This window comes from Bufo gargarizans, chromosome 3 (genome assembly GCF_014858855.1).
Source record: "Bufo gargarizans isolate SCDJY-AF-19 chromosome 3, ASM1485885v1, whole genome shotgun sequence".
Taxonomy (NCBI): Eukaryota; Metazoa; Chordata; class Amphibia; order Anura; family Bufonidae; genus Bufo; species Bufo gargarizans.
The window spans coordinates 435652549-435679291 of NC_058082.1; the positions used below are offsets into that span (position 1 = coordinate 435652549).

General features: G+C 42.8%; 1 protein-coding gene across 1 annotated transcript in view; it reads left to right on the forward strand.

The window, feature by feature from the left end:
* The window catches only part of TAFA3 (TAFA chemokine like family member 3), a 499239-nt gene that overhangs the window by 215089 nt on the left and 257407 nt on the right, over positions 1-26743 (forward strand). The window contains exon 2 of the mRNA XM_044287162.1: positions 10495-10610. Within this exon, the coding sequence (XP_044143097.1) occupies positions 10496-10610 (115 nt within the window). The 5' untranslated portion in view covers position 10495. The remainder of the gene's footprint in view (positions 1-10494; positions 10611-26743) is intronic.

Sequence of the window (26743 nt, forward strand, 5' to 3'; positions counted from 1 at the left end):
AGTTCCCTGCGAACATAGCTTGTTCCCGTTCACCGCAGCAGGCGAACATATGAGATGTTCGGTCCGCCCCTATACATCATAATTGAATAAACTTTGACCCTGTACCTCACAGTCAGCAGACACATTCCAGCCAATCAGCAGCAGACCCTCCCACCTCCTGGACAGCATCCATTTTAGATTTATTCGGAAGCTGCATTCCTAGTGAGAGGAGGGAGAGTGTAGCTGCTGCTGATTTAATAGGGAAATCGATAGCTAGGCAAGTGTATTCAGTGTCCACTGCAGTCCTGAAGGACTCATCTGATCTCTGATGTAAGGACAGCACCCCAAAAAGCCATTTTTAGGGCTAGAACATGTCTGCTTTTTTTTCCACCCGTGTAATCAAATTGCAGTTACCTGCCTGCCAGCGTGTGTGTCAGGTTCACAGCCCTTCAAGTGCATTGTGTCACCAGCGCAACTCATATCTGTCACATTTGATTACATTTAAAGAAAAACAACAATTTTGACTGTAAAAAACTAGCTGTCAGTTGCACACACGTGTTTGTGTGTTTAAGGCCCAGTGCAGTGCATAGTGTCATTTCAGCGCCATTCATATCTGGTGTCACAGTAGCTTGCACGCACAGTACAACTTAACTAATCAAAAAAAAAAAATGACAGGCAGAGGCAGGCCACCCCGCAGGAGCCGTCGTGGTCGTGGTGCTGTGATTCCCTTTGGCCCTAGACTAATGCCCAGTGTTCAGAGGCCACGTACCCTGAACTCGAAAAGTTCTGAGGACATAGTTGACTGGCTAACACAGGACACCCAATCTTCTACAGCTTCTGCTCAGTACCTTGACGCACCATCCTCCTCCAGCTCAGCTTCGGGCACCTCTCAAGTTACCACTCGCCCGCCTGCCGCCACCACCAACACTAGCACCACAGCCGCTTCACTTGATCTGTCAGAGAAGTTATTTACACATCAGTTGGAAGAAATGAGTGATGTGCAACCATTATTGCCAGAGGATGTAGATAACAGGGATATGTCTCAGTCAGGCAGCATTACACACATGGACGTACGGTGTGATGATGATGATGTTGTACCCGCTGCTGCTTCCTTTGCTGAGTTGTCAGATACAAGTGAAGTGGTTGATGATGACGATGTGTCCGTGGATGTCACATGGGTAAAAGTTCAGATGGGGAAACAGAAAGGAGGAGGAGACGAGTTGGAAGCAGGGGGAGGTCATCGCAAGGAGCTAGTGGCACAGTCAGACAGCATGTATCGGCACCCGGGGTCAGCCAGACAGCACGTCAATCAAAGCATGCTGTTGCCACCACCAGAATGCCGTCATTGCAAAGCTCAGCAGTGTGGCATTTTTTTGGTGTGTCTGCCTCTGATAACAGCGATGCCATTTGCAAACGGTGCCAAAAGAAACTTAGTGGGAAGTCCAACACCCACCTAGGTACAACTGGCACATGATCTCACATCACAAACACCTATGGGATCAACACATGAGTAAAAGCAGCACACAAACTCAAAGCCACCATCCTCCTCCTGGTCCAGCATCTTCAGCCACGTCAACCACTGCTGTCCTCCTTGCCCTCTCTCAACCACCCGCCACTCCACCTTGAGCAGTTCCTGCTCATCTGCCCACAGTCAGGTGTCTGTCAAGGACATATTTGAGCGTAAGAAGCCAATGTCACAAAGTCACCCCCTTGGCCGCAATCTGACAGCTGGCTTGTCTGAACTCTTAGCCCGCCAGCTTTTACCATACAAGCTGGTGGAGTCTGAGGATTTGTAGCTATTGGGACACCGCAGTGGAAGGTACCCGGCCGAAATTTCTTTGCACAATAGGCAATCCCCAACCTGTACTTGATTGTGCAAAAGGAAGTCATGGCATGTCTGGCACACAGTGTTGGGGCAAGGGTCCATCTGACCACTGATACCTGGTCTGCAAAGCACGGTCAGGGCAGGTATATCACCTACACTGCACATTGGGTAAACCTGCTCACGGCTGCCAAGCATGGAATGCGTGGCTCTGCAGAGGAGTTGGTGACACCGCCACGACTTGCAGGCAGGCCTGCTGCCACCTCCTCTACTCCTCCTACTCCATCCTCTTCCATAACCTCCTCGACTGAGTCCTCTTCTGCTGCTGCGTCTTGCTCCACATCAACGGCACACCCCCAGCTCCCCAGGGGCTATTCCACATCCCGGATACGACAGTGTCACGCCGTCTTGGGGTTGACTTGCCTGAAAGCAGAGAGTCACACCGGAACAGCACTCCTGTCCGCCCTGAATGCACAGGTGGATCAGTGGCTGACTCCGCACCAACTGGAGATCGGCAAAGTGGTGTGTGACAATGGAAGCAATTTGTTGGCGGCATTGAATTTGAGCAAGTTGACACATGTGCCGTGCATGGCACATGTGTGTAATCTGATTGTACAACGCTTTGTGCATAAGTACCCAGGCTTACAGGACGTCCTCAAGCAGGCCAGGAAGGTGTGTGGCCATTTCAGGCGTTCCTACTTGGCCATGGCGCACTTTTCAGACATTCAGCGCCGAAACAACATGCCAGTGAGGCGCTTGATTTTCGACAGCCCGACACGTTGGAATTCAACACTCCTAATGTTCGACCGCCTGCTCATGCGCAATGCCTGTAGGCTCATGCGTCCTTTTGAGGAGGTGAAAAACCTAGTCAGTCGCACCGAAGGCACCATCAGCGACATCATCCTATTTGTTTTCTTCCTGGAGTGTGCCCTGCGAAGAGTGCTGGATCAGGCCGTAGATGAGAGTGAAGAGCAAGAGGAAGAGTTGTGGTCACCATCATCATATATATATGTTGCCCCCAAATGTGTCCATAGCCTTTAAAAGGCTTCTGTCACCCCCCATAACTCATTTTTCATTTTTGAGCATATTAAAATCCTTGTTGGACGACTATTCCCTATATAGGCCTTTTACCTTGTTCTGTGGTTTGGTTTCACTAAAAATCGAGCTTTTAAAATATGCTAATGACTTTACTACCAGCAAGTAGGGCGTCTACTTGCTGGTAGCCGCAGCATCCTCCTTAAAAAAAAACGCCCTCTCCTCCTGTTAATTGACAGGGCCAGCGTGCGCTCTCCTCCTCCGGCTGGCCCTGTCTGCAATTCAAATCCTGCGCCTTACGTGTCTTTATTCGGTGCAGGCGCTCTGAGAGAAGGACGCTCGCTTCCTCAGCATTCCCTCAGTGCGCCTGCGCCGATGACGTCACCTCTAAACCCGAAAGAGAAGACGTCATCGGCGCAGGCCCACTGAGGAAGTGCTGAGGAAGCGAGCGTCCTTCTCTCGGAGCGCCTGTGCCAAATGAAGACACATAAGGTGCAGGCGCGGGATTTGAATTGCAGACAGGGCCTGCCGGAGGAGGAGAGTGCTCGCTGGCCCTGTCAATCAACTGGAGGAGGGGGCGTTTTTTTTAAAGGAGGATGTGACGGCTACTAGCAAGTAACCGCCCTACTTGCTGGTAGTTAAGTCATTTGCATATTTTAAAAGCTCAATTTTTAGTGAAACCAAGCCACAGAACAAGGTAAGAGCCCTATATAGGGAAAAGTCGTTCAGTAAGGATTTTAATATGCCCAAAAATGAAAAATGAGTTTTGGGGGGTGACAGAAGCCCTTTAACTTCATAGAGGCTTCTGGGAATGATTATAGTCAACATCCAACTAATCTGCAGCCAAAACAGAGATATAAAGAATGAATCCGTTTACAAGACACACTTCTGAATGTATCCAGGATTTTATACATCAAGATTTTCAAGTAAAAGAAAGAATGTGATAAACTGGGGGAGGGGGAGATATGGATGTGAGATAAGTTAATTTTCTAGTATACACTCATATCAATGCAATTTACATGTATCATCACACTATGCTTAATGTGATCTTTATAATTATGTTTCACAATGACGTCTACTACATCAGAATAATAAAGTACTAATTCTGTGTGTGATTTATAGGAATGCAATGTGGGGCTTTCCCATGAGTCTCTTGGATTTCTATTATCTGTATTTTCTAATATCAATGTAAAAAGCACAAGGAGGAAGCCATGCACGGATGTGAGCAACATCATTCAGGGCAGTGATAAGGGTGATAAGGGTCTGATTATACAGAGAAAGCATTGTATCTACTAAGCTTTACTCAACCCTATAATAATGTACAGGAGTAGTAAGCTTCAATATTCTTAGGTGAATGCTATAGACTGTGCTCTACTGTATGTGCATTGTACTAATATAATATTGGTGTGGATTTCAACATTTTTGTCCTGAAATGGAGACTTAAAAGCTAGAAAAGAAGTAGAAGGTTGTGCATAAAATCCTGGCTGAGGGAGTGGATATGATTGTGAACTGGTAGGGGGCGCCCCGACTGTGTCTGTTAATGTTCTTCTTACCTAATAAAAATTATTTTAATATGTCAGATTCTTAAAGTAGAAAAAATGATTAGCTAAATCAGTAGGTATAGCTGTAGTGCGATGCAGAAATACATAACACCTCTTTAAACGTGTACATTGTCTATGGACAGGGGCATAACTATAGGGGGTACAGATGTAGCAGGCCTTGATCCCTGGGGGTCACAAGGCTTCTCTGCAGTAAAAGATGATACCAGCATTAGAATTGGCATATCATAGTTTGGGTCTCCAGTTACAGTTTTTGCATTGGGGCCCAGGAGCTACAAACTCTACTTCTGGTCCTCGACCAATGCACCAATATATAGCGTATGAACATAAAAATCATGAATTATTAAAATAATGAAGTTATTAAATCTATTATTCATAAAAACATTATTCCAGTTTGTATCCTATATACTATAGGAGACACAGTAAGCTAATACTGTTTTCTGGAGCTCACATGTCAGCTTTGCTGTAGAGATTGGGACAGAATGAGCAAAGTCATCTCAGTCATATAGTAACATATGTCAACTCGTGCTTATATTGATAATGTCACAAAACAAGGAATGCTGTGGCTCATACGTTTTTAAAATAATATTCACTCTCTTCAAAATCCCCTTTGCTGTGGTGTATTTGTTGCCCTGGCCCCATAAACATCATGTCAGATTAGTTAAAGGGGTTAAGCCAAGTTTTCAAGTCACTGCACATAACAATGTATAACATTTTTAAAGTAATGGCATTGTAATCCTTCCATAATATTATTTCACAATTTTTGTTCCCGCCTCTACAATATTCCTTTGAATAATAATTTAGTAAATGTGGAAACTTCTTCACACATTAATAAATTTAATATAGCAGGAGGTTTATAGAGAAAAAAAAATAACTTAACAGAAGGAGCATTGAAGGGGATATATTATTTTATTATTTTATTTTGATAATTGAAATTATACACTGAAAATCTGTTTTTATTTTCTAATTGTAGTTTTTTATTCTATTTCACTTACATGATGACTAGGGAAGAAATTTGGTTTACAGCAGACACCTGGAAAAAGATGTATTGACTTTTATGGAAAAGTGTTGTGGGCATGCTCTGTGATCTGAGAAGAGTTCATTGTGCAGGGACAAATATCTACCATAATCAATTTCCACAGGTGGATCATTTGCCTCCAGCTTTATGACAGAGTTGTTACCTTTCTTCTTAATCCTGTCTGTGATGATAATGAAGTGACTGGTGAAAAGTAATCTCTTCAGAGCCGAAAGTGTCATTTAAGTGAGGGCTCACTGTAGAAACTCCAGTATCTCAAGAACGGTTTGTAATATAGATAGTGATTGACATAGAAAATTGGAAAGCTGCATGGAATGAACAGCCCTAGAGCTCTGATTCTAAACATAAATTGCACCCCTCTTAGCTGATTGGCTGGACTATGACGGGAAGATAGATATGTTTGTAGAGCTGACAGGTCCTCTTTAAATTGGTTTCTCCCCTGTCTCATTTTCTTAGAAAGAGCAGTTGCTTTTAAACATGGGTTATTTAGGCATTGGATAAGAACAATGGCAATATGGAAAATTTGATTCAGCTTCACCGAACTTTGCTAAAAAATTAGCTTTGTGATGAATTACTTTGTTGTGAAGCGCATTTCTTTGTAAATAGTGGGTGCAATGACAAGGGACGGTGATTGTGCCGCTCGCCGTCACTGTACCACTCATTCATTGTTGATTGCGGCATCTTTATATTTAAATCTGTAATAAAAAATAATAAAAAAATATTCTTACCTCATCTATTTAATTGTGAAGAGCCTGCCGCCGCCATCTTGATTGAAGATCCACTGTGAAATCTTGCACGGCCCCTGATCACGTCATCACGTCAGCCAGCATAGTGACGTCATACATCACCATGCACAGGATTTCACGCGAGATCTTCAATCAACATCTGCATCTGCTTCCCGGTGAGCCGACGTCAATACGGTCTGGCTTTCTGACAAGTAAAGACAGCGAGACCACATGATATCTTGCAGATATTACATGCTCTTGCTAGTGAAGCCGCTCTGATACTATCCTCTCTCTTTGGACGGTGTCAGAGATGTTCACACCCAGTTGCCACTGGACATATAAAAGCACCCACTTTGTATTCCTATTAAGATTGTTCATCTATTTGCATATAGGGAGGCGAAAATATCAGGAATTGCAACAATTGAATGGAGGCACCTAGGAGGAAAAAAAAAAAAAAAAAACGTTAGGAAAGTCTTTAGACCCTTTCACTTTTTTTTTTTTTTTTTTTTTTACCTTTAGTTATGTTGCAGCTCTGTGCTAAGGGTAATTTCACACTAGCATTTTTTTTTTCCGGTATTGAGTTCCGTCACAGGAGCTCAATACCGGAATAAAACTGATCAGTTTTATCCTAATGCATTCTGAATGGAGAGCAATTCTTTCAGTATGCATCAGGATGCATCATTTCAGTCCCTCTTACGTTTTTTGGCCGGAGAAAATACCACAGCATGCTGCAGTTTTCTCTCCGGCCAAAAATCCTGAACACTTGCCGGAATGCCTTAATGCATTAATGCCGGATCCGGCCCCAAGTGTTCCGGCAAAACAAATCCGGTTTAGTGTTCTGGGCATGCGCAGACCTTTAAAAACAGATGACAACCGGAAAGACGGATCCAGTATTGCAATACATTTGTGAGATGGATCCGCATCCGTTTGCGTCCAGATTGATGGATCTGGTAGGCAGTTCCGGCGACGGAATCATCTGCCGCAAGTGTGAAAGTCCCCTTAGGCTACTTTCACACTAGTGTTAATATTTTACGGTATTGAGATCTGTCATAGGGTCTCAATACTGGAAAAAAAACACTTCAATTGTGTCCCCATTCATTGTCAATGGGGACAAAACGTAACTGAAAATACGTTCTCATACCAGCGGCAAGCTGTGGTTTCCTGTCTGTCCTGGGATATGGAGCAAGACAAATCCGTCATGACCCCCAATGCAAGTCAATGGGAAGGATCTGTTTAACTGTGACACAATCTGACACAATAGAAAACGGATCCGTCCCCCATTGACTTTCAATGGAATTCATGACGGATCCGTCTTGGCTATGTTAAAGATAATACAACCGGATCCGTTCATAACGGATGCAGATGGTTGTATTATCAGTAACTGAAGCGTTTTTGCTGAAACACAGGACCAGGTCAGATTACATCGCTGCCTGGCTTTCTCAAAGCAGAGAAGGAGCTGCTGGGTGCTAGATGAAGAGGAGCTTTGGTGTGACAAGAGCAACAGTGATGCCTTTATGGCACCAAACTTCTCATTTGCATATTATGAAAAATGATAATATCTCAGGTACAAGTCCTAGAATTGCCAAGGGGAAAAAACATTCAATTCTGTGGTGACAGACTCCCTTTAATGTGTCCTTCCATACCTCACATTGACTGATATATCCACTGTTATCTGAACAAAATACTTGCATGTGCCCCCACACAAGTGGACTCATTTCAACTTTGATATTTGTGAACTCCCAACATGGCTTTTTCTCTAGAAGTTACCGCGTGTGTTACAAGAACATTTTGTCCCAGTCCCAGGTGTGTTGTGGTAATAAGAAACCAATACATTAGAAAGGACTTTGTAGCCCAGTGGCTCCTGTTAATAAGTCCTTTCTGCACAGCAGGATCAGGAAGTGACAATTATTGGTATTGTGCAGGGATGAGTAAAAGACAGCAAGTTACTTCCACATTAATGGCTGCTCAGGTTGCCAGGGCTGAAATTTCTCCCTTTGTTGTGTCTGTTAATTTCTTGATATTGTGTCTTTGTGACAGCCAGTGGATGTCTAATGAAGGCATTCAATAGACCGTCTGACAGGGAAGATGCAAGCAAGAGCTAGGTCAGGAGATGCTGCAGACTATTTCAAAGATTTTTGTCATCTTTTATTTCACTTGATTATGTCAAGTCCAATGCATTAAGACTAGGAACTGAGCTTGATTTTGAGACATAGTGCTGTATTTGGTAGACTCTCTACATATATTGCACGTTGATACTGTTAGTAATATTTGTAATATTTGTAAAGGGACTGTTCATTTTTATGTAAATAAAGCCTGAATTTATCATCTCGTATTGAAATCTTGAACGAGAAAAATTTCATATAGGGGCACTTCTTAGCGCAATATCACATATGGCCTGACAAAGTCACCAATGCGGTGATGAAATGCGTTGCCTAAATAAAACTGATCTAACAATTCTTCTACCTGTTGTGGGGATTTGCTTTAGTAGACAGGCTAGCGGACGCAGTATAGAGGCAACCACAAAGTCTTTAACTTAAACAGTTCGGTGTTTATTCACACATAAGGAAAAACAGAAAGTGACCTTTTGCAGTCTAGATGTTTGTTCACACCATGAAAAGTCCACAGAACAAAAACTTTCACCTTGTTTGCAGTTTCTCCACCTGTGGTCCACAGCAGGCTTTAGGGGCCTGTTTATCAGCATGCGGCTCCCAGCACTTTGGCACGGCGCAAGTTTTCAGATCCCAAAACACACAGGGACTGACAGCGCTCCACTGTCAGAGAGGAGTAATCCATACACAGCTGAGACTGCTGGCTGGGTTTGATATAGGCCAGTAAAGAGCCGGCGGGGAGAAGCCACCCATCCAGCACTTTGGCTACTCCCAGTAAGAGCCGGCCCAGATCAGCTTACAGCCATACTAAAATATCAATGTGTCAACCAGCACTAGCTACCACTGCCACTTGAAAATACCGGATCTTACTTCACCGAGGCCAGGAACCTCGGTGACACATACCATCCGTCAACAACGTACCTTTGCGCCTTACTACACTGGGCATTTATCGATCTCAGCCTGCACCTTGTCTGCAGCCTTTTCCTTCTTTTACCTTGTAATGAAATCTGACATGCTCCATAATCCAAACCTACCACTCCTGTCTTCAAATGTTTCTCAAGCTGCACCATTTCGCTAGAATGTGCTACTCAGACAGTCAGGTTTATTTCTACTACCTACATTTTTTTTGTCATCAGGATTAGTGTGAATATGAAGTTTTATTTTGCAAGATTTTGCTCTTGTAAGTGCCCAAGAAAAGCTTCACTGTGGAGTACACTCTGCTCTCTGCTTTAAGCCTCTTCACAACACCTCGCCTCTGCTTTAAGTGACACCTGTAGTGGTGTCCTGGTTGAATGCTACAGCTGTAACTCGGAGCAGAGGGGAAGAGTTGTGAAGCAGCTTAGTGCAGAGAACACTTCATAGTGAAGATTCATCCTGGGCACTTTCAGGAGCAAAATATTCAGAAAAAAACTACTCCTAGTGATAAAAACTCTACAAAAGGTATGTTTGTATGTCTCTTCCCACCACCATCTAGTGCTCTCAGCAGTTTAGCATGGTCAGAAGTGCTAACAGACTCCCTTTAAGTATTTAAGAATTTTCGACATTGACCAAAAAAGAAAAATCTCTAAAATGGTAGTAATAAGCAAATTTTTTGAAATTCGATTTACAAAGTGCTCCAATTATTCTGTAAAGTTGTGGTTGACATTCCTGGGTCTTTAAGGACTATTTGGAACTCATTTCAAATACTTTAAAGCCAAGCCAGCATTAGTAATCCTGAAGTGACAACGACATATATGCTATGGGTAACCTCATGGCTATTAGTTGTAACTAACAGTCTTTTTGAAATGACCCTGCACTGTAGGACTTTTTAGTTTTTTTATTAAAAATGGTCTACATTTTTTATTTTTAGTCAGCATCTGGTGTAATGGGAGCCTCCTTCTTCAACTTTTCTGTCTTCTGGTCGAAAAAATGGCTTACTCCATTTTGATAAATTTCCCTGAAATGAATTGGCAAAAAATTAGATTTAGATTTGAACGAAATTTTTGGAAAATTCAGGTAAAATTCAATTTGTTTAGAAATTATTTGTTCATCTCCAGGTTTAATATTATGTTAGTAAAGTAAGCTGCATACCTTTTCATCATGCAATGAATAACTTCATTTACATAAGAATAGAAAACGTGTTTAATTTCAGTTTTATCAGGAGTGATTTTCAGATGGTAGATATGTAATTAAGTAGGATTAAATTGGTATAAAATATAACATTACCTTTTTCTTATGTCTTGTTTTTCAGAATGAGTAAAAGAGAGATACAAAGATCCATCAGATGGGTTTTGGTTCTCACCCTCTGCCTTTTAACCCTATGGGGACGCATAGCTGCAGCATCAACACACCACAGAATCCATTCAAGTATGTACTGACTGTTGATGTTATTTTTAATAGAGACTTTCATTGCTATTGCATACTATACATTAATACAATTGTGTTTTTTTAATGTGAGTTGGAGGCTTGTTGAGTAATTGGGGCAAATTTACAAATGTGATAGTGCCTAGACCTTATCATAAAATGTGCAGAAATTTGGCACATTTTTGGCGCATAACATGAAGTTTTAGACTTGTTTAAGCAGATGCACGAAAATAGTGAGCTCAGCAGAAGGGGTCAATGTGCTTAAAAACTGCACCAAAATATTGCCATAAAGTAAGCCAATCCATAGTTGATATACCATTATACAAAAGTGCCTAGCCATGCACCAATTTTTTCGTCTAGCATCAACCAAACTAGTAAATGTTGGTGCATCTCTAGACTCCGTGGGCCAGATTTATCATTAGCTCGAGTCAAAATAATGGACTGAAAAAGTCAGCTATGCTCGCCAGTTTTCTGAAAGTGGGCGTGTTTTCATATGTAAATGAATCTCTAGACAGATTTACTATTGCGACGATTTAAAAAGTCACAGAAAATGCACAAAAACTTGCACAAGTTCACTCCAGTGAGGACAATGCTTATCTTGTGAGTCTTTTTAATATAACATGCAACTTTTTCGTAAAGACGTGCAACTTTTGTAAAGCCGCTTACTGAAGGATAAACTGCTACCGTCAAACCACATTTAGAAAAGTATTAAAGGACCATTAATAAATCTGACTTAGCCAAAAGTGACTTTGGACATATGTAAAAGTGGATTAAGATGTAAGTGTAATGATAAATCTGGCCCCCCTGAGTTTAGGGTAACTGCCTGTCTGAGTTTATGCTGTACAATTGCTTGTCTGAGTTTACACTGTTTAACTGCCTTCCTTAAATTACTCTGTCTAACTGCCTGTCTGAGTTCACGCTGTGTAACTGCCTGTCTGAGTTTACTCTGTCTAACTGCCTGCCTGAGTTTACTCTGTCTAACTGCCTGTCTGAGTTCACGCTGTGTAACTGCCTGCCTGAGTTTACTCTGTCTAACTGCCTGTCTGAGTTCACGCTGTGTAACTGCCTGTCTGAGTTTACTCTGTCTAACTGCCTGCCTGAGTTTACTCTGTCTAACTGCCTGCCTGAGTTTACTCTGTCTAACTGCCTGCCTGAGTTTAGTCTGTCTAACTGCCTGTCTGAGTTTACTCTGTCTAACTGCCTGTCTGAGTTTACTCTGTCTAACTGCTTGTCTGAGTTTACTCTGTCTAACTGCCTGCCTGAGTTTACTCTGTCTAACTGCCTGTCTGAGTTCACGCTGTGTAACTGCCTGTCTGAGTTTACTCTGTCTAACTGCCTGCCTGAGTTTACTCTGTCTAACTGCCTGCCTGAGTTTACTCTGTCTAACTGCCTGTCTGAGTTTACTCTGTCTAACTGCCTGTCTGAGTTTACTCTGTCTAACTGCTTGTCTGAGTTTACTCTGTCTAACTGCCTGTCTGAGTTTACTCTGTCTAACTGCATGTCTGAGTTTACACTGTCTAACTGCCTGTCTGAAAGTATGCTGTCTAACAGCATGTCTGAGTTTACACTGTCTAACTGCCTGTCTGAATGTATGCTGTCTAACTGCATGTCTGAGTTTACACTATCTAACTGCATGTCTGAGTTTACTCTGTCTAACTGCCTGTCTGAGTTTACTCTGTCTAACTGCCTGCCTGAGTTTACTCTGTCTAACTGCCTGCCTGAGTTTACTCTGTCTAACTGCTTGTCTGAGTTTACTCTGTCTAACTGCCTGTCTGAGTTTACTCTGTCTAACTGCATGTCTGAGTTTACACTGTCTAACTGCCTGTCTGAAAGTATGCTGTCTAACAGCATGTCTGAGTTTACACTGTCTAACTGCCTGTCTGAATGTATGCTGTCTAACTGCATGTCTGAGTTTACACTGTCTAACTGCATGTCTGAGTTTACTCTGTCTAACTGCCTGTCTGAGTTTACTCTGTCTAACTGCCTGCCTGAGTTTACTCTGTCTAACTGCCTGCCTGAGTTTACTCTGTCTAACTGCCTGTCTGAGTTTACTCTGTCTAACTGCCTGTCTGAGTTTACACTGTCTAACTGCCTGCCTGAGTTTACTCTGTCTAACTGCCTGTCTGAGTTTACTCTGTCTAACTGCATGTCTGAGTTTACACTGTCTAATTGCCTGCCTGAGTTTACTCTGTCTAACTGCCTGTCTGAGTTTACTCTGTCTAACTGCCTGCCTGAGTTTACTCTGTCTAACTGCCTGCCTGAGTTTACTCTGTCTAACTGCCTGTCTGAGTTTACTCTGTCTAACTGCATGTCTGAGTTTACACTGTCTAACTGCCTGTCTGAAAATATGCTGTCTAACTGCCTGTCTGAGTTTACACTGTCCAACTGCCTGCCTGAGTTTACTCTGTCCAACTGCCTGCCTGAGTTTACGCTGTCTAACTGCCTGCCTGAGTTTACTCTGTCTAACTGCCTGCCTGAGTTTACTCTGTCTAACTGCCTGCTTGAGTTTACGCTGTCTAACTGCCTGTCTGAGTTTACTCTGTCTACATTTTAAACTGAATTAAATCTGCCCCATTAAGTAGAAATAAATATTTGAAAATATGTGTTCATCCTTACAATGTGCTATTCATTTTGGAACCAAATGTGTGTGTGCGAGAGAGACGGGTGGTGGGGGGAATGTTTTCAGGCCATTTTCAATTCAGGTAGAAATGATTTGGGCTTAAATCAAATTGGTTGACTGAACTAAATTCAAATCGAATTTTGAATGCTTTGCTCATCTCCAGTAGCTGTACTTACACATTACATATCTGTTCCTGCACAAATAGCCTGTCATACAATATATTGTTTTCTGTGTGTGCCTACCACTTGATGACTGACATATAGTACACCCTTTTATTTTGATAAAAGAGGTTCTTCAGCAGCTGCAGTGTGTATTACGATGTGTCTCCTCTGCAAAACAACATACTTCATACCTGAGCTACTGCAGTACATACTGACACACACCTAGTATAAGATGAGGGTTTCTCCCCCCCCGGGAATCAATAGCAGACAGCAGTCTACAGCCGCTGAGATGCGTATTATAAGGAATATTGTCACCTCTCTTTCTGTCTCTCACTTCCTCTCCCATGCTCTTTTGTGCCAAGCAGAATTCCCTTTCAGTGATGGTCAGTTCGCAGTGTTCGCCAGCGAACACATGCGGGCTGCCATCTTTAGTAAGGTAGACTCACCCGTCCGGTGATGCACAGGTAAGCCCTTACCTGTGCCTGTGCCGGGAGCCAGTCTGAAATCAAACGCAGTCACAGGGAGCAGGCAGTTTACCTGTGCATCGCCAGACGGGTGAGTCTACCTTACTAAAGATGGCAGCCCGCATGTGTTCGCTGCGAACTGACCATCACTGTTCCCTTTACTGCTAATCCCTTCCCACTTGTCGAATAAGGTACTAAAAGTGTTTAAGGGGAACCTGCAGAGCAATCTGCAGTCACTGTGTTATAGAGCAGAATGAGAAGAGCAGATTGTAATATAGTTTTATTGAACATATCAAACTTATCATTTATTAATTAAAACTTCTGCTTTTTCTATGTTTAGGAGTCATGCGGGCAGTCTTACTCAGTGATTGGCATCTTGACTAGGCAGAGAGGCTTAGCTCTCTGCCAGTAAGTAGGGCTGCCAAAAAAGCTCCTACGCACAGAGAGATAAAGGTTTTAATAAATAACATTTTCCATTTTTCCATAAACTATATATTAATTTGCTCAGCTCCTTCTGCTCTATACCCTGCTGTTTGAAGAGTGCACTGCATTTCCATAGTGACAGGATCCCATTAGGATGCCTAATAAGTGTGGCTCTTGGCATGAGTGCCAGAAGATCTGAATTTGATCCAGCATTTTGTAACATTTTCAACTGTAAATTTGCCCGAGAGAGAGCAAGCGAGGAGTGGTATTTGGACATTTTGAACCAGGTCTCCCAATCACAAAAACGTTAGCTGGCCTGTATAGGGCACATATAGCATCCCCTGCTTCAAGCTGTACCCAGTCGGGGTGGGGGTGGTGGTGAGACTATTGACAAGACTATTGCAGTAGATATGGACCTCAGGGGTTGACATCTACTGCATCAACCACACACTTGTGCTAATGGAAAATGTATAATACCTCATATGTCTAGGTCCTGGGAAGATGCGTCTCCCAACTGCTGGACACTATGTCCACAGTTACTAAACATTCATATAGTGTGTAGTGTGTATTACAGTATTACAGTATATGGATGTGTATCTTGCATGTGTGTAATGTATGTAGTGCATATCTGGTGTGTATGTGAGTGTGTAGCTCACATGTGGTCTATATAAAGAGTATGGGGCAGATTAACCCCTTCCCGACTACCCACTGTGTATATACATCCTATCTGCACATCGCCTGTGCAGATAGCACGTATATACACGTGCAGACAGCGCTTTAATCCCAGCACTGATTAGAGCTGGGATTAAAGCTCTTGCTCCTGCAATCTAGCAGGCACAACAGGGACCCTGAGGAGAAGACAGGAGGGTTTATTATAGCTTCTGCCTTCTCCTGTTCCGGCAGGAGAGCGCTGCACGAGCCCATGGTGGAGGGAGCAGGAAGCGGCATAGCCACTTCCTCTGATAGTCCCAGTGGTCATGTGACCGCCAGGGGTGTCTGGAACAGGGGCAGGAGCAGAGCTGCAGGGTCTGAAGAGACCTTGATCAGCTCTGCCTGTGTGTCATGCCCCCACAGGGGGCTGTTTTCCCCTGTAACTAGGGCTCTTGTGAATGCACCAGTTACAGTGGAAACAGAAAAAAATAGTAAAAAATAAAATAAAATTCAGTGTCCTCCAGAGGTCTTTTAATGACCTTCTGGGGGATGTATTTTCACATTTAAGTGTGGGAGGGAAACAACACACCGAACATAAATGACCATAATAGCCACACCTGGGAAAAAAAGGAGTGGCAAGCACCAGAAACAACACAGACGTAATTTGATCCAAACGGAAAACATGTCAGATCAAACCACGTGTTGCCAGTCTCACCGATCTCCTGCCACCTGTCGCAGGAACGTCTGTGACACATATTATGTGCCAAAAATAAATTAACATATAAGTAAAAAAATATACAAATAAAAAAAGGTAAAAAAAATAAAAATAAAAATGCAGTCGCTAACAGAAACCGTCACCATAGTCGCCCCGTTCTCTCAAACCTATACATGTTATATATGAAAACGATCATCACTAAATAGGGAACCCGTTGCAATAATAAATTTTTGTGTAATTTTTTATATTTAAGAAACAAAAAGCTATAATAAAAAAAAAACTTTTAAATAATAATAATAAAAAAAAATATCTAAAAAAATTCCAATAAAGTGTCAAGAAAAATAAAAATAAAATAAAAAATATTTTGGTAGTCAAACAAATAAAAAAGCTATGCTCACTAAACCACCACGTGCACAAAATCACAAAAAGTTGCCTGGACATTCAGGCCTTTTTTGGGCCCAGTCATTAAAGGGTTAAGACTGAAGTTTTAGACGCCATCTTAATAAGCCTCTTTGCTGGTAGTTTCAACGTAAATTCTGTATCCTTAGTAGTCCTCCAGAAGCCATCTACCTACTGTTTTTATTAGAGATGAGCAAAGTTTTGAAAAATTTGATTTGGCAGCCTGGCTGAACTTAGTCAAGAAATTTAATTTGTTACAAATTACTTAGTCACAAATTGCCTTCCATTGTATGGAGTGGGCGCAATGATAGGGAATGGCAATCTTGCTGCCCCCCCCCCATCATTTAACCCCTCAGATGCCACGTTCAATGCGGATCGCAGCATCTGAGACTCACATTTATAACCTCAGGGGTTAATCCGGTGTTTAAAAAATATAAATATATATAGTCTGTTCCCCACCCTCCCCTTTCCCTTTTTTATTTTTCCTTGTGTGTCTCCCCTGTGGTCTCCTTTGTTTGCTCCTTTCCCTAAGGACTTTCTTTACTGAATGTGTTCTTGATATAGGGGTGGTCCCCCTGCTGTTCTCTCCTTTTGAATATTGATATTGGCTGTTCTGGATTGATTACCATATGCTGTATGTTCAGATACACTTTATTGCTCTTGTCCTATTAACCTTGGAAAACTTAATAAAACCTTGAATAAGAAGAAAAAATATATATATATATACTTACCTCACCCACTTTTTGACATCACTGCGCATGGCCAGCGTGATTACGTGGTGTCTTCAATCAAGACAGGAGCGGACAACCTCTCCATGATCAAGTGAATTAGGTAAGTTTATTTTTTTCTTTTCACCACCATTTCAGTAAAAATTGATTTGTTACCATGATCTTCGGCTTCATGGCAAATCAAATTTTTCCTGAAATTTGGATTGAAGTCCATTTCAGATACTTAGATTTGCTCAACATTAGTTATTTTCATGGACAGCTTCTGTGCTGCATAGAATAACTTCTGGCATCCATAGCTGTTACACCATGTATACACAGTGTGGTGACCAAACATCTGTAGAGAAATAGGAGGCCATCAGGGATGAAGATGACAGAATTAAGTGAACACGTACAGCAGCCTTCATTGTTGTTAGTTGACAGAAAAATGCATTTGCCGTTATGCAATATACATCTATCCATTTCTACAAATGGTCACGGCTGGAATGTTGTGGTTTTGAGAGTTAAGTGAAATTTTCAGCAAATTACCGTAAAATAATATGACCCTTAGGAAGCTTTTATACTTCATGGCTCAGAGGAAGAAATCTCTTAGCAGCATTAAAGTGGTTAAGACAGAAAATAACACATAGAGGAATTCCCATTTAAGTACATTAGTGAAGAGGCTACAATCTGATCTTTGGTAAGGCCGTTGGTGCTCACAATATGTGGTAGTTCTGCATATTATTAGCCAAAATGGTATGCCACTAGTGTTGATCGAGCACCAAAGTGCTCGGGTGCTCTGATGCTTGAGTAGAACATTTTGGGATGCTTGGGTGCTCTACAGAGCACCAGAGCACAATGGAAGTCAATGGAAGAACCAGAGCATTAAACAAGGCACCCCATGCTAGGGTAGGGTGTCTGGTTCACAGGAAAAGGTCAGAAATTGAATGAAACACCACTGAAATGGTTTGGGAACACCATGGGGACGATGTCTGGATGCATCTTGAACTGCCAGGTCAATGCTTCTCTGAGTAGTACGCCACTTTTACAGACTGACAATAATACACACAAAACCGAAGATAAAATCTATTTTAGAGGAAAAAATGTTAGGAAACATTCTTTCTTGTATATTTTACTTGTATATAAAGTGCAAGTGCTGCCAAACATTACAAGGAAGAGGCACTCCGGTACAGCCTGTATATCACATAAAGGAGGGCCTCATTCACATTGTGGTACAATTTTTCAGGTAGTGGGACTCCTACGCTCATGAAGCCTATAGACTAAGTGAAAGGGCTGCCAAAAATTACAAGGAAACGGCTCTCCAATACACCCTTTATTACACATAAAGGAGGGCATCATACACACCCTTGAAAAATTATAATTGATGGTCTGCTGGTGACCCTCAAAAACATTAGGAGCAAGGGTCTACTGGTGACCCTCTAAAACATTAGGAGTGAGGGTCTGCTGCTGATCTGACCATCTAAAACATGGGTGAGGGCCTGCTGGTGACCCTCTAAAACATTAGGGATGAGGGTCTGCTGCTGAGCTAACCCTCTAAAACATTAGGAGCGAGGGCAGCTTAATAAGCATATTGATATGATAGAGGAGGAGGAGGGCGAGAAAAGGAAGATTGAACCATATACCTTTTTTTGTGGTGGAAGGAATGCATGGGAATACAGTCTATTCAATACACTATAAAAGCCACATTTAAAGTGCCTTTATGTTCAGCCACTTTCCTCTGGTGAAGTAGAGAAGTCCGGGGCAATCCAGGCCTTGTTCATTTTGATAAGAGTCAACCTGTCAGCATTTTCAGTTGACATGTGGATGCGCTTATCAGTTATTATGCCCTCAGCAGCACTAAATACCCGCCCTGACAAAACGCTGGCAGCAGGGCAGGCCAGCACCTCCAAGGCGTAGAGCGCCAGTTTGTGCCACATGTCCAATATTTGTAAGGCACAGAAGAATCAATGAGGACGCTGACACGGTCTGCTACGTACTCCTTCACCATCTTCCAAAATTTGAGGTGAGGATGCTGGCGGGGTGTCATGAAACTGTCCCAGGCCTTTGTGCTGGAGGTGTGGATGACTTTCCTATTTGGTCGTGCACTCCTAATTAGCCTGTTTTCCTCATGGTCTGATTCTAAATTAGCATGAGTATAAAGCTTAGTTTGCTCTGCATGCATGTTGGCACTTGTAGTCCCTAGATTCAATGGAGGCCATTTTGGCACAGAAAATGATAAAAGCCATAAGGGGCCCATCATTCATGCGGAACCTACACTCCCTGAACTTCATGGTCGCTGTCATGGCATTTAACAGGTTGAACTTAGTGTTAGGTTCCCGTCTTACAGAATTCACCTTGACGTGCGACAGACGGGCTCAAATAATTTTGTACAAAATGATTTGCCAAGCATCTCTAATTTATAAGCATAGCATAAGCAATATATATCATTTTTGTACTTTATTTGGTTTGCAGAGTGCTGTTGCATTGTATGTTGTTTTCTATGAAACTGTCCCAGGCCTTGGAGAGCCCTGCCTCTGTTGGGACTGCTGTGTGTTGAACAGATGGAATAAACTTGCTATGGGTACTGCCCTCTGTAGCGGAGGCAACCGTCTCCTGCTCCTCCTCCTCATCATCCAATTCGCGCTGAGTAGACAAATGGAGGGTGGTCTGGCTATCACCCTGTGTACTGTCTTCCCCCATTTCCACCTCTTCCACATGCAAAGCTTCCGCCTTCATTGTGAGTAGCGAGCCTTTCAGTAGACACAGAAATGGGATAGTTACGCTTATAATAGCAGCATCAGCGCTCACCATCTGTGTTGATTCCTCAAAGTTGCGCAAAACCTCACAGAGGTCAGACATCTATGCCCACTCGTCGCTTGTGAAGAGCGGAAGCTGACTGGAAAGGTGACGACCATGTTGCAGCTGGTATTCCACTACTGCCCTCTGCTGCTCACAAACCCTGGCCAACATGTCGAACATGGAGTTCCAGCATGTGCACATGTCGCACAACAGTTGGTGATCTGGCAATTGCAAGCGCTGCTGCAGCATTGCCAGACCGGCGGCAGCTGTAGATGACTTTCGGAAATGGGTACACATGTGGCACACCTTCACCAGTAGCTCAGGCAAATTGGGGTAGGTTTTGAGAAACCGCTGAACCACTAAGTTTAACAAGTTGGCTAGGCATGGTATGGATGTGAGCTTGCCGAGCTCCAAAGCCACAACCAAGTTACGCCATTATCAGCCTCAACTATGCCTGGTTGTAGGTTGAGTGGCAAGAGCCACAGCTCAGTCTGGTCCCTTATACCCTACCACAACTGTGCGGCGGTTTGCTGTTTGTCACCTAAGCAAATTAGTTTCAGCACAGCCTGTTGCCCTTTCCCCACTGCAGTACTGCACTGCTTCTAGCTACTGATTGATGGCTGACTGGTTCTGCAAGATGGAAATTCAGAGTTGAAAGTGGAGGAGGAGAAGGGGGGTTTCAGCCACTAATGTAGGTGCTGGCGGAAACCCTGATCGAACTAGGGCCCGCAATCCTTAGTGTCGGTAGCACCTGTGCCATCCCAGGGTATGACTCGCTCCCGGCCTCCACAACGTTCACCCAGTGTGCCGTCAGGGAAATGTAGCGTCCCTAACCAAAAGCACTTGTCCATGTGTCAGTCATTAAGTGGACCTTACCAATTTCTGCGTTGATCAGGGCACAGGTGATGTTGCAGGACACATGCTGGTGTAAGTCGGGGACGGCACACCGGGAAAAATAGTGGCGGATGGGGACTGAGTAATGAGGGACGGCCACCGCCATCAGGCTGTGGAAAGCCTCAGTGTCCACAAGCCTAAATGGCAACATTTACAGGGCCAGCAATTTGGAAATATGCGCATTTAGTGCTATGGCCTGTGGGTGGGTGGCTGGGTATTTGCGCTTTCATTCAAAGGCCTGGGGTATGGACATCTGTACGCTGCACTGGGACACAGAAGTGGATGTGCTAGCTGATTGCGCTTGCGAAGGTCCAGGAGCAGGGCGGGAGGCATCTGGGCCTGCGTCTTGGACAGGGGATTGGCCAGCATGTAACACAGCTGAAGAGGAGGCAGTGGTGTGACCCGCAAACGTTGATTGTGGAACTACCTATTAAGGTGCTTTGATGCCATGTGGCGGATTATGCGGGTAGTGGTGAGGTTGCTAGTGTTCACTCCCTGCTCATTTTGGTACTGTGGAACACCTACCCCTTGGCAAGGGAGATTTCCACAAAGGGGTACTCCGTGGAAAAGTTGCAGGCCTGTTTGGTGTGGCCCACGTTCTCCCTTTTGCCACCCCACTGCCTCTTCCAGCCTGTTGTGGTGATGTAGATCCCTCCCCCTCTGTACTGCTGTCCTTGCTCGGCTTGCCACCTTCCCAGGTTGGGTCAGTGATTTCATCGTCCACCAACTCCTCTTCCACTTCCTCACTCTGGTCATCCTGACTTGTTGACCTAACAACAACATCACTTATTGACAACTGTGTCTCATTCTCTTGAGACACTACTGTTTCTCATCATCATCATCCACCTTGTGAAACACTAATTGCCATTCCCCACCGTCATCTTATTCTGACTGTGGATGCTTAATAGTGGTGGTCGAGCAACAGAGAGCTTGTGTGCTCTGGTGCTCGAGTAGAACACTTCCCGATGCTCGGGTGCTCTGCAGAGCACCTGGGCACAATGGAAGTCAATGGGAGAACCCGAGCATTAAACCAGGCAATCCTTGCTCTGAAGAGGTAAGGGTGTTGGGACTCTAGTTCGGCTAAGGAGTCCCTACTCTGACTCCATATATAGCTATGTCGATATATATCTACTCCATAGTCAGCGCTTGGGTACACCCAGTGTATTTAAATCTAATTTAGCCTCTATTCAAACTCACAACCTTCTACATTACAGCCAAGAATCTTAACCACTACACTGTAGAGCTGCATGGCCAGTTACTTAAAAAAATAAGTAAATAAATATATAAATAAATAAATATGAGACTTCTGCTGTATAGGAATATTTACTAGTAGTATTTCTATCATATACATATATATATATATATATATATATATATATATTTTTTTTTATTTTTATTTTTTTCACAACTAGCTGTGCAACACTATAGTCTAGTGGTTAACTAGGTTAACTGTGATGCTTCTCAAATAAATTGTGAATGCATCTTGTTTTAAAATTACAAAAATCATAAAAGCCCTCTCATTCACACAAAGAGTTAAAACTTTCAGTTACAGCTCACAGAGCAGAGGTAAATTAGCAAATCCTTACCAATGATTCTTCCTGAACCCATGCCGGGTTATGCATCCATCAATCCGATATTGTCTTGACAAAACCCCATAAAAGTGCCCTCTCTATAGTCTGAGCGGCCCCAGCACAGCAGGGGTCCTAACACCCTAAGCCTCATCAGAAACTTCAGAGAAGAATGACCTTCTCTGAAGTTATCACACAGCTTATCACACAGCTGGTTGGTACAAGAAGAAGGATGACCTAAAAGTCACCTCCAATCTATAGATTTCATATTTCATGGGTTAGGAAAATACAAAATGAACAATCTCTTCAGATGTGTTCAGGTTATTCTAACACACCTTCCAGGAAATCCGCAAGCAAATCGGAAATTTCCGCTTTGAGATATAAAGGTTCTCAGTCACACGGTATTGTCTTCCAGCCATATTTGGTATCAGATGATTTGTAAAGTTCTACTGATTATAAATATGAATTATATTTCTTAATTTGACCTACGTGTACTGAGAAACTGGCAAAGCAAGGATGCTGCCAAATTTTCTCTATCTGGGGCAAGAACTGCCCACTGTTCCAATTACACAAGGCTGGACTTGTGCGTGTCATAGCCACTCCCAGCTACAGAGTGGGTAAAACATAGCTACCCACTCAGGTCAGGGTCCTTGATCTACCATCTGAAGTTGAATAACATCACGACCGCCCGCTGGACACGGGCACCGCGCCATCTTGGATTATTCCTTGCAAAGACTTCTATCTTTTTATCGGACTCTACCACGGTAATTTTGAACTTACAGATTCATCTCTTACTTATTTCTATCCAACCAATCTGTTCGACTGGCAGGTATATTTACCTGCCACTTACAATGTATAGTTTTTATAATAAAACTTACGATTTAGGCTACATGCACACAACTGTTTTTTTTCTCTGTGTCCATTCTGTTTTTTGGGGCTGATCGGATGGTTACCTATGCATTTCTATGGAGCCGTTAAAAATGCGGTGTAGTCAACCATTTATTTTCCACGTCAGCTGTCCGTGTTTCCTGTCTGCAAAAAAAGTATTGCATGTCCTATTCTTGTCCGCAATAAACATTTCGCGGACCCATTGAAGTCAATGGGTCCGCAAAAAATGCGGATGACCAACGGAAGCCATCCATATGTCATCCGCATCAGTTTTTTTTTTGCGGATGGTTGCTGGGAAACCTGTATATTTTAACTTTCAAGAATTACAGCCTTCAGTTTTTTTGGGCGGACTGTAAAAAAAAATTGAAGACACACAGAAACACAGACTACAAAGTTTGCAGACAAATGGAACGGATGTGGATGTAAAAAAAAAAGGAACATGGATCTGCTATTTGAGGACCGCAAAAAACAACTGTCGTGTGCATGTAGCCTTAAAGTATAACTGTCATCTTTTTTTTTTTGGGGAGTATTGGATTGTGGTGATTAATATCTCCTTGGTGGCCCTATTTCAACTTTTTACTGTGTATTCAATTACCCCTTAATTCCACAGTTTTTTTCCCTCTACTACCTATTTGTATCTGTGCTTAAAATCAGGTTGATATGCATGGTCCGTCTATGTGTTGAAGGACGGAGGACGCAGAAGCACGCTGCGTGCAAGGTCAGATTACAGACAGCCAGGGACTTCAAGTAAATGATTAAAGCCAGGTCCTCCCCAGCAGCTGATAACAGTGCCTGGGCTGTGTGCACTTCTCCCTGTCCCTGCGCTTGGCAGACGCTCCCTCACTCAGCAGAGCTGGAGAATGCAGAGTTGAAGCAGCGCCGACCAGGGAAGGGAGATCTGCCATCTGCTCAGTGTATAAATGAAAGCAACATGTGGTAAGAGGACCCCTTTCTGCTGCAGGAGATTAACCCTTTAGGGGGGAGGGCTCTGGTTACTGACAGTTTTGGGGGGCTATTGTTACTGGCTAGTGAGGGCAGGCGGGATTAGCCTCAGGGTAAGGGCAGTGGCGGCCATCTTAACTGAATAGTGAAATTGCAGTTTTATGCAGACTGGTTGCTAAGGGCTGAATCTTATTAAATATGGGGTAAGTCAGTCTAATAGTAACTGATTCTGGAATATCATGTTATTAGTAACTACATATATGAAAATTGAAATTAGGGTCCAAGTGTGACAGTTATCCTTTAATCGTTCCAGTTTTGCCCTTGTTACCTGATTATTTGGTCTATGCTAAGAACTCTGTCCACAGAAGAGACATACTACCACATTGTCTCATTTTTATAAATTGTTGATTTGTTAGCTAGGTTGCAAATAACCGTTTCTTCCCTTTAGGAATAGCTAGCCAGGGTCTCTTCGCCCCAATTCAATAGGAAGAGTGGTGGCAGCAAATTAAGTTGATTTCCCGCTCAAAATCGATAATTAAATTTTACTGATTATACATACAATCGCGATTGTATCATGTATGGGCACACCAACCAATCTTAAAAGTCTACTGTGCTCACAGTGGATTCGCCTCCAGAAGTCTCTAGTGGACGAGACCTGTAAGGCAACTGTGGCATAGTACAACGGGATTGGCGGGTGGTTGTCACAATATATATACGTTTCTATTAACCACTACACTATAGAGCTTGTATTTCAGGCTCTAATATCTCCAGAAATACATGTAAAAAATTTCAGCCTCTACAATACTTTGTGTGCACATAGGCTAAGGCTCGAGCGAGTTCAGCGCATTGAACTTGCAGCGTGTATCTGCGAGAGCTACCGTCTTGACCTTCGTGGCACTGATAGGATCTCAGCATTATATTTACTTGTAGTTCTGGAATGTATGGTATAACATTATGTCAGTGTTATACAATACATTTCAGAACCGTAAGGGTTACATAGCCTCATAAATCAGTATAATGCTATGCAACCCTGGCAGTGCTGGGAGGTCAGGGCGGGAGCTTCCGCAGACACGGGCTACAAGTTCAATGTGTTGAAATTGCTCATGTGAAACCAGCCAAAGTGATAATCTTTGTACAAGGCAGCAGTATAAGATGGCGCTATATTAAAGATGCAGGAAATAAATAAATACATTTATGGTTAATTCAAAAGAAAGGGACCTGGAAGTACTAACATAAATTTCAATAAAAAAGTCAATTTGCTGTTACAGCATATTTCATTGTGATTTGACAAAAGACAATACTTCCCTTTTAAGCTGCCTGAAACACTCCTGCGGAAAATCAGAAACATGAGGCATATATTATACGGCATGGCGCGCGGCATACTGCCGCAGTGTATCAGGAGGAACAACTCTCACAGCCAGCAAACCCAGCTTAATATCAATAAAAGCATCATACATCGTCTAGTATATTGGTTCCAATATTGTCAGCAGTGCTTTGCTGAATCGCCGCAGACTTATTTGTCTTTCAAGTTGTACATACAAAAGTCAATGAAAATGTGATTTGCAAACGCCCTTCTGGTTTTTAGAACATTTCATTTCCAACTCCAGAGAGGAATTGAATAGCAGACTTAGCATAATGTTGGTATTCTGTGAAGCACATCAGCGGCTGGAGGTTGACTTAACAAGTAAGGGAAGCAGGCTGCGTCCCAAGATTTCTAAGCAGAAGGGTGTAAGCTCGTTTGCATTCTGCTGCCATTTTTACAAGCAATTGGAAAGTTTTAAAACAAGTGAATGTTTATTACTAGCTGAGGCGAATTAAAAACTACGTAACAATGCAAGTAATACATTATTAATGTATAAAGGCAGCGCAGAAAGAGATGAGCTGTTAGACCATAGTGCTGGCTCAAGGAAAAAGCAAGCCTTCCAGAATGGACATAATACTGTATTACTTTAATAATTCATAACTAGCGAGCACTTGATTTAACAGTTTCCTTTTGTCTGTTGCTGTTAACTGCCTTTTTACACTATTCGAGGTAATAAAAAATTTCCGTTGACATGCCTACAAATAATATTGCTGTAAGCATAGGGCAGAATCTCTCCGTCACAGATCAGTTTTTTTTTAACCACTATTACTATATACTATATGGTCTACTTAGTCCAAACCAACTAAGGGCTCTTTCACACTTGCGTCAGAGTGATCCGGCAAGCAGTTCCGGCAAAACGTATGCCAACTGATGGCATTAGTAAGACTGATCAGGATCCTGATCTGTCTTAAAAATGCCTGATCAGTCAAAAAAATGAATTGAAATCCGTCTTTCCATTGTCATCAGGCAAAACGGATCTGGCATTTATTTATTTACTTCACCTTCATTCTGCGCATTTTGAATGCCGGATCTGGCACTAATACATTCCTAGTAACATACATAGTAACATAGTACATAAGGCCGAAAAAAGACATTTGTCCATCCAGTTCGGCCTGTTATCCCGCAAGTTGATCCAGAGGAAGACCTCTCTCTAGTAGCTATAGCCTGTAATATTATTAAGCTCCAGAAATACGTCCAGGGCCCTCTTGAATTCCTTTATTGTACTCACCATCACCACCTCCTCAGGCAGAGAGTTCCATAGTCTCACTGCTTTTACCGTAAAGAATCCTTTTCTATGTTTGTGTACAAACCTTCTTTCCTCCAGACGCAGAGGATGTCCCCTCGTCACAGTCACAGTCCTGGGGATAAATAGCTGATGGGATAGATCTCTGTACTGACCCCTGATATATTTATACATATTAATTAGATCTCCCCTCAGTTGTCTTTTTTCTAAAGTGAATAACCCTAATTTTGATAATCCTTCAGGGTACTGTAGTTGCCCCATTCCAGTTATTACTTTAGATGCCCTCCTCTGGACCTTCTCCA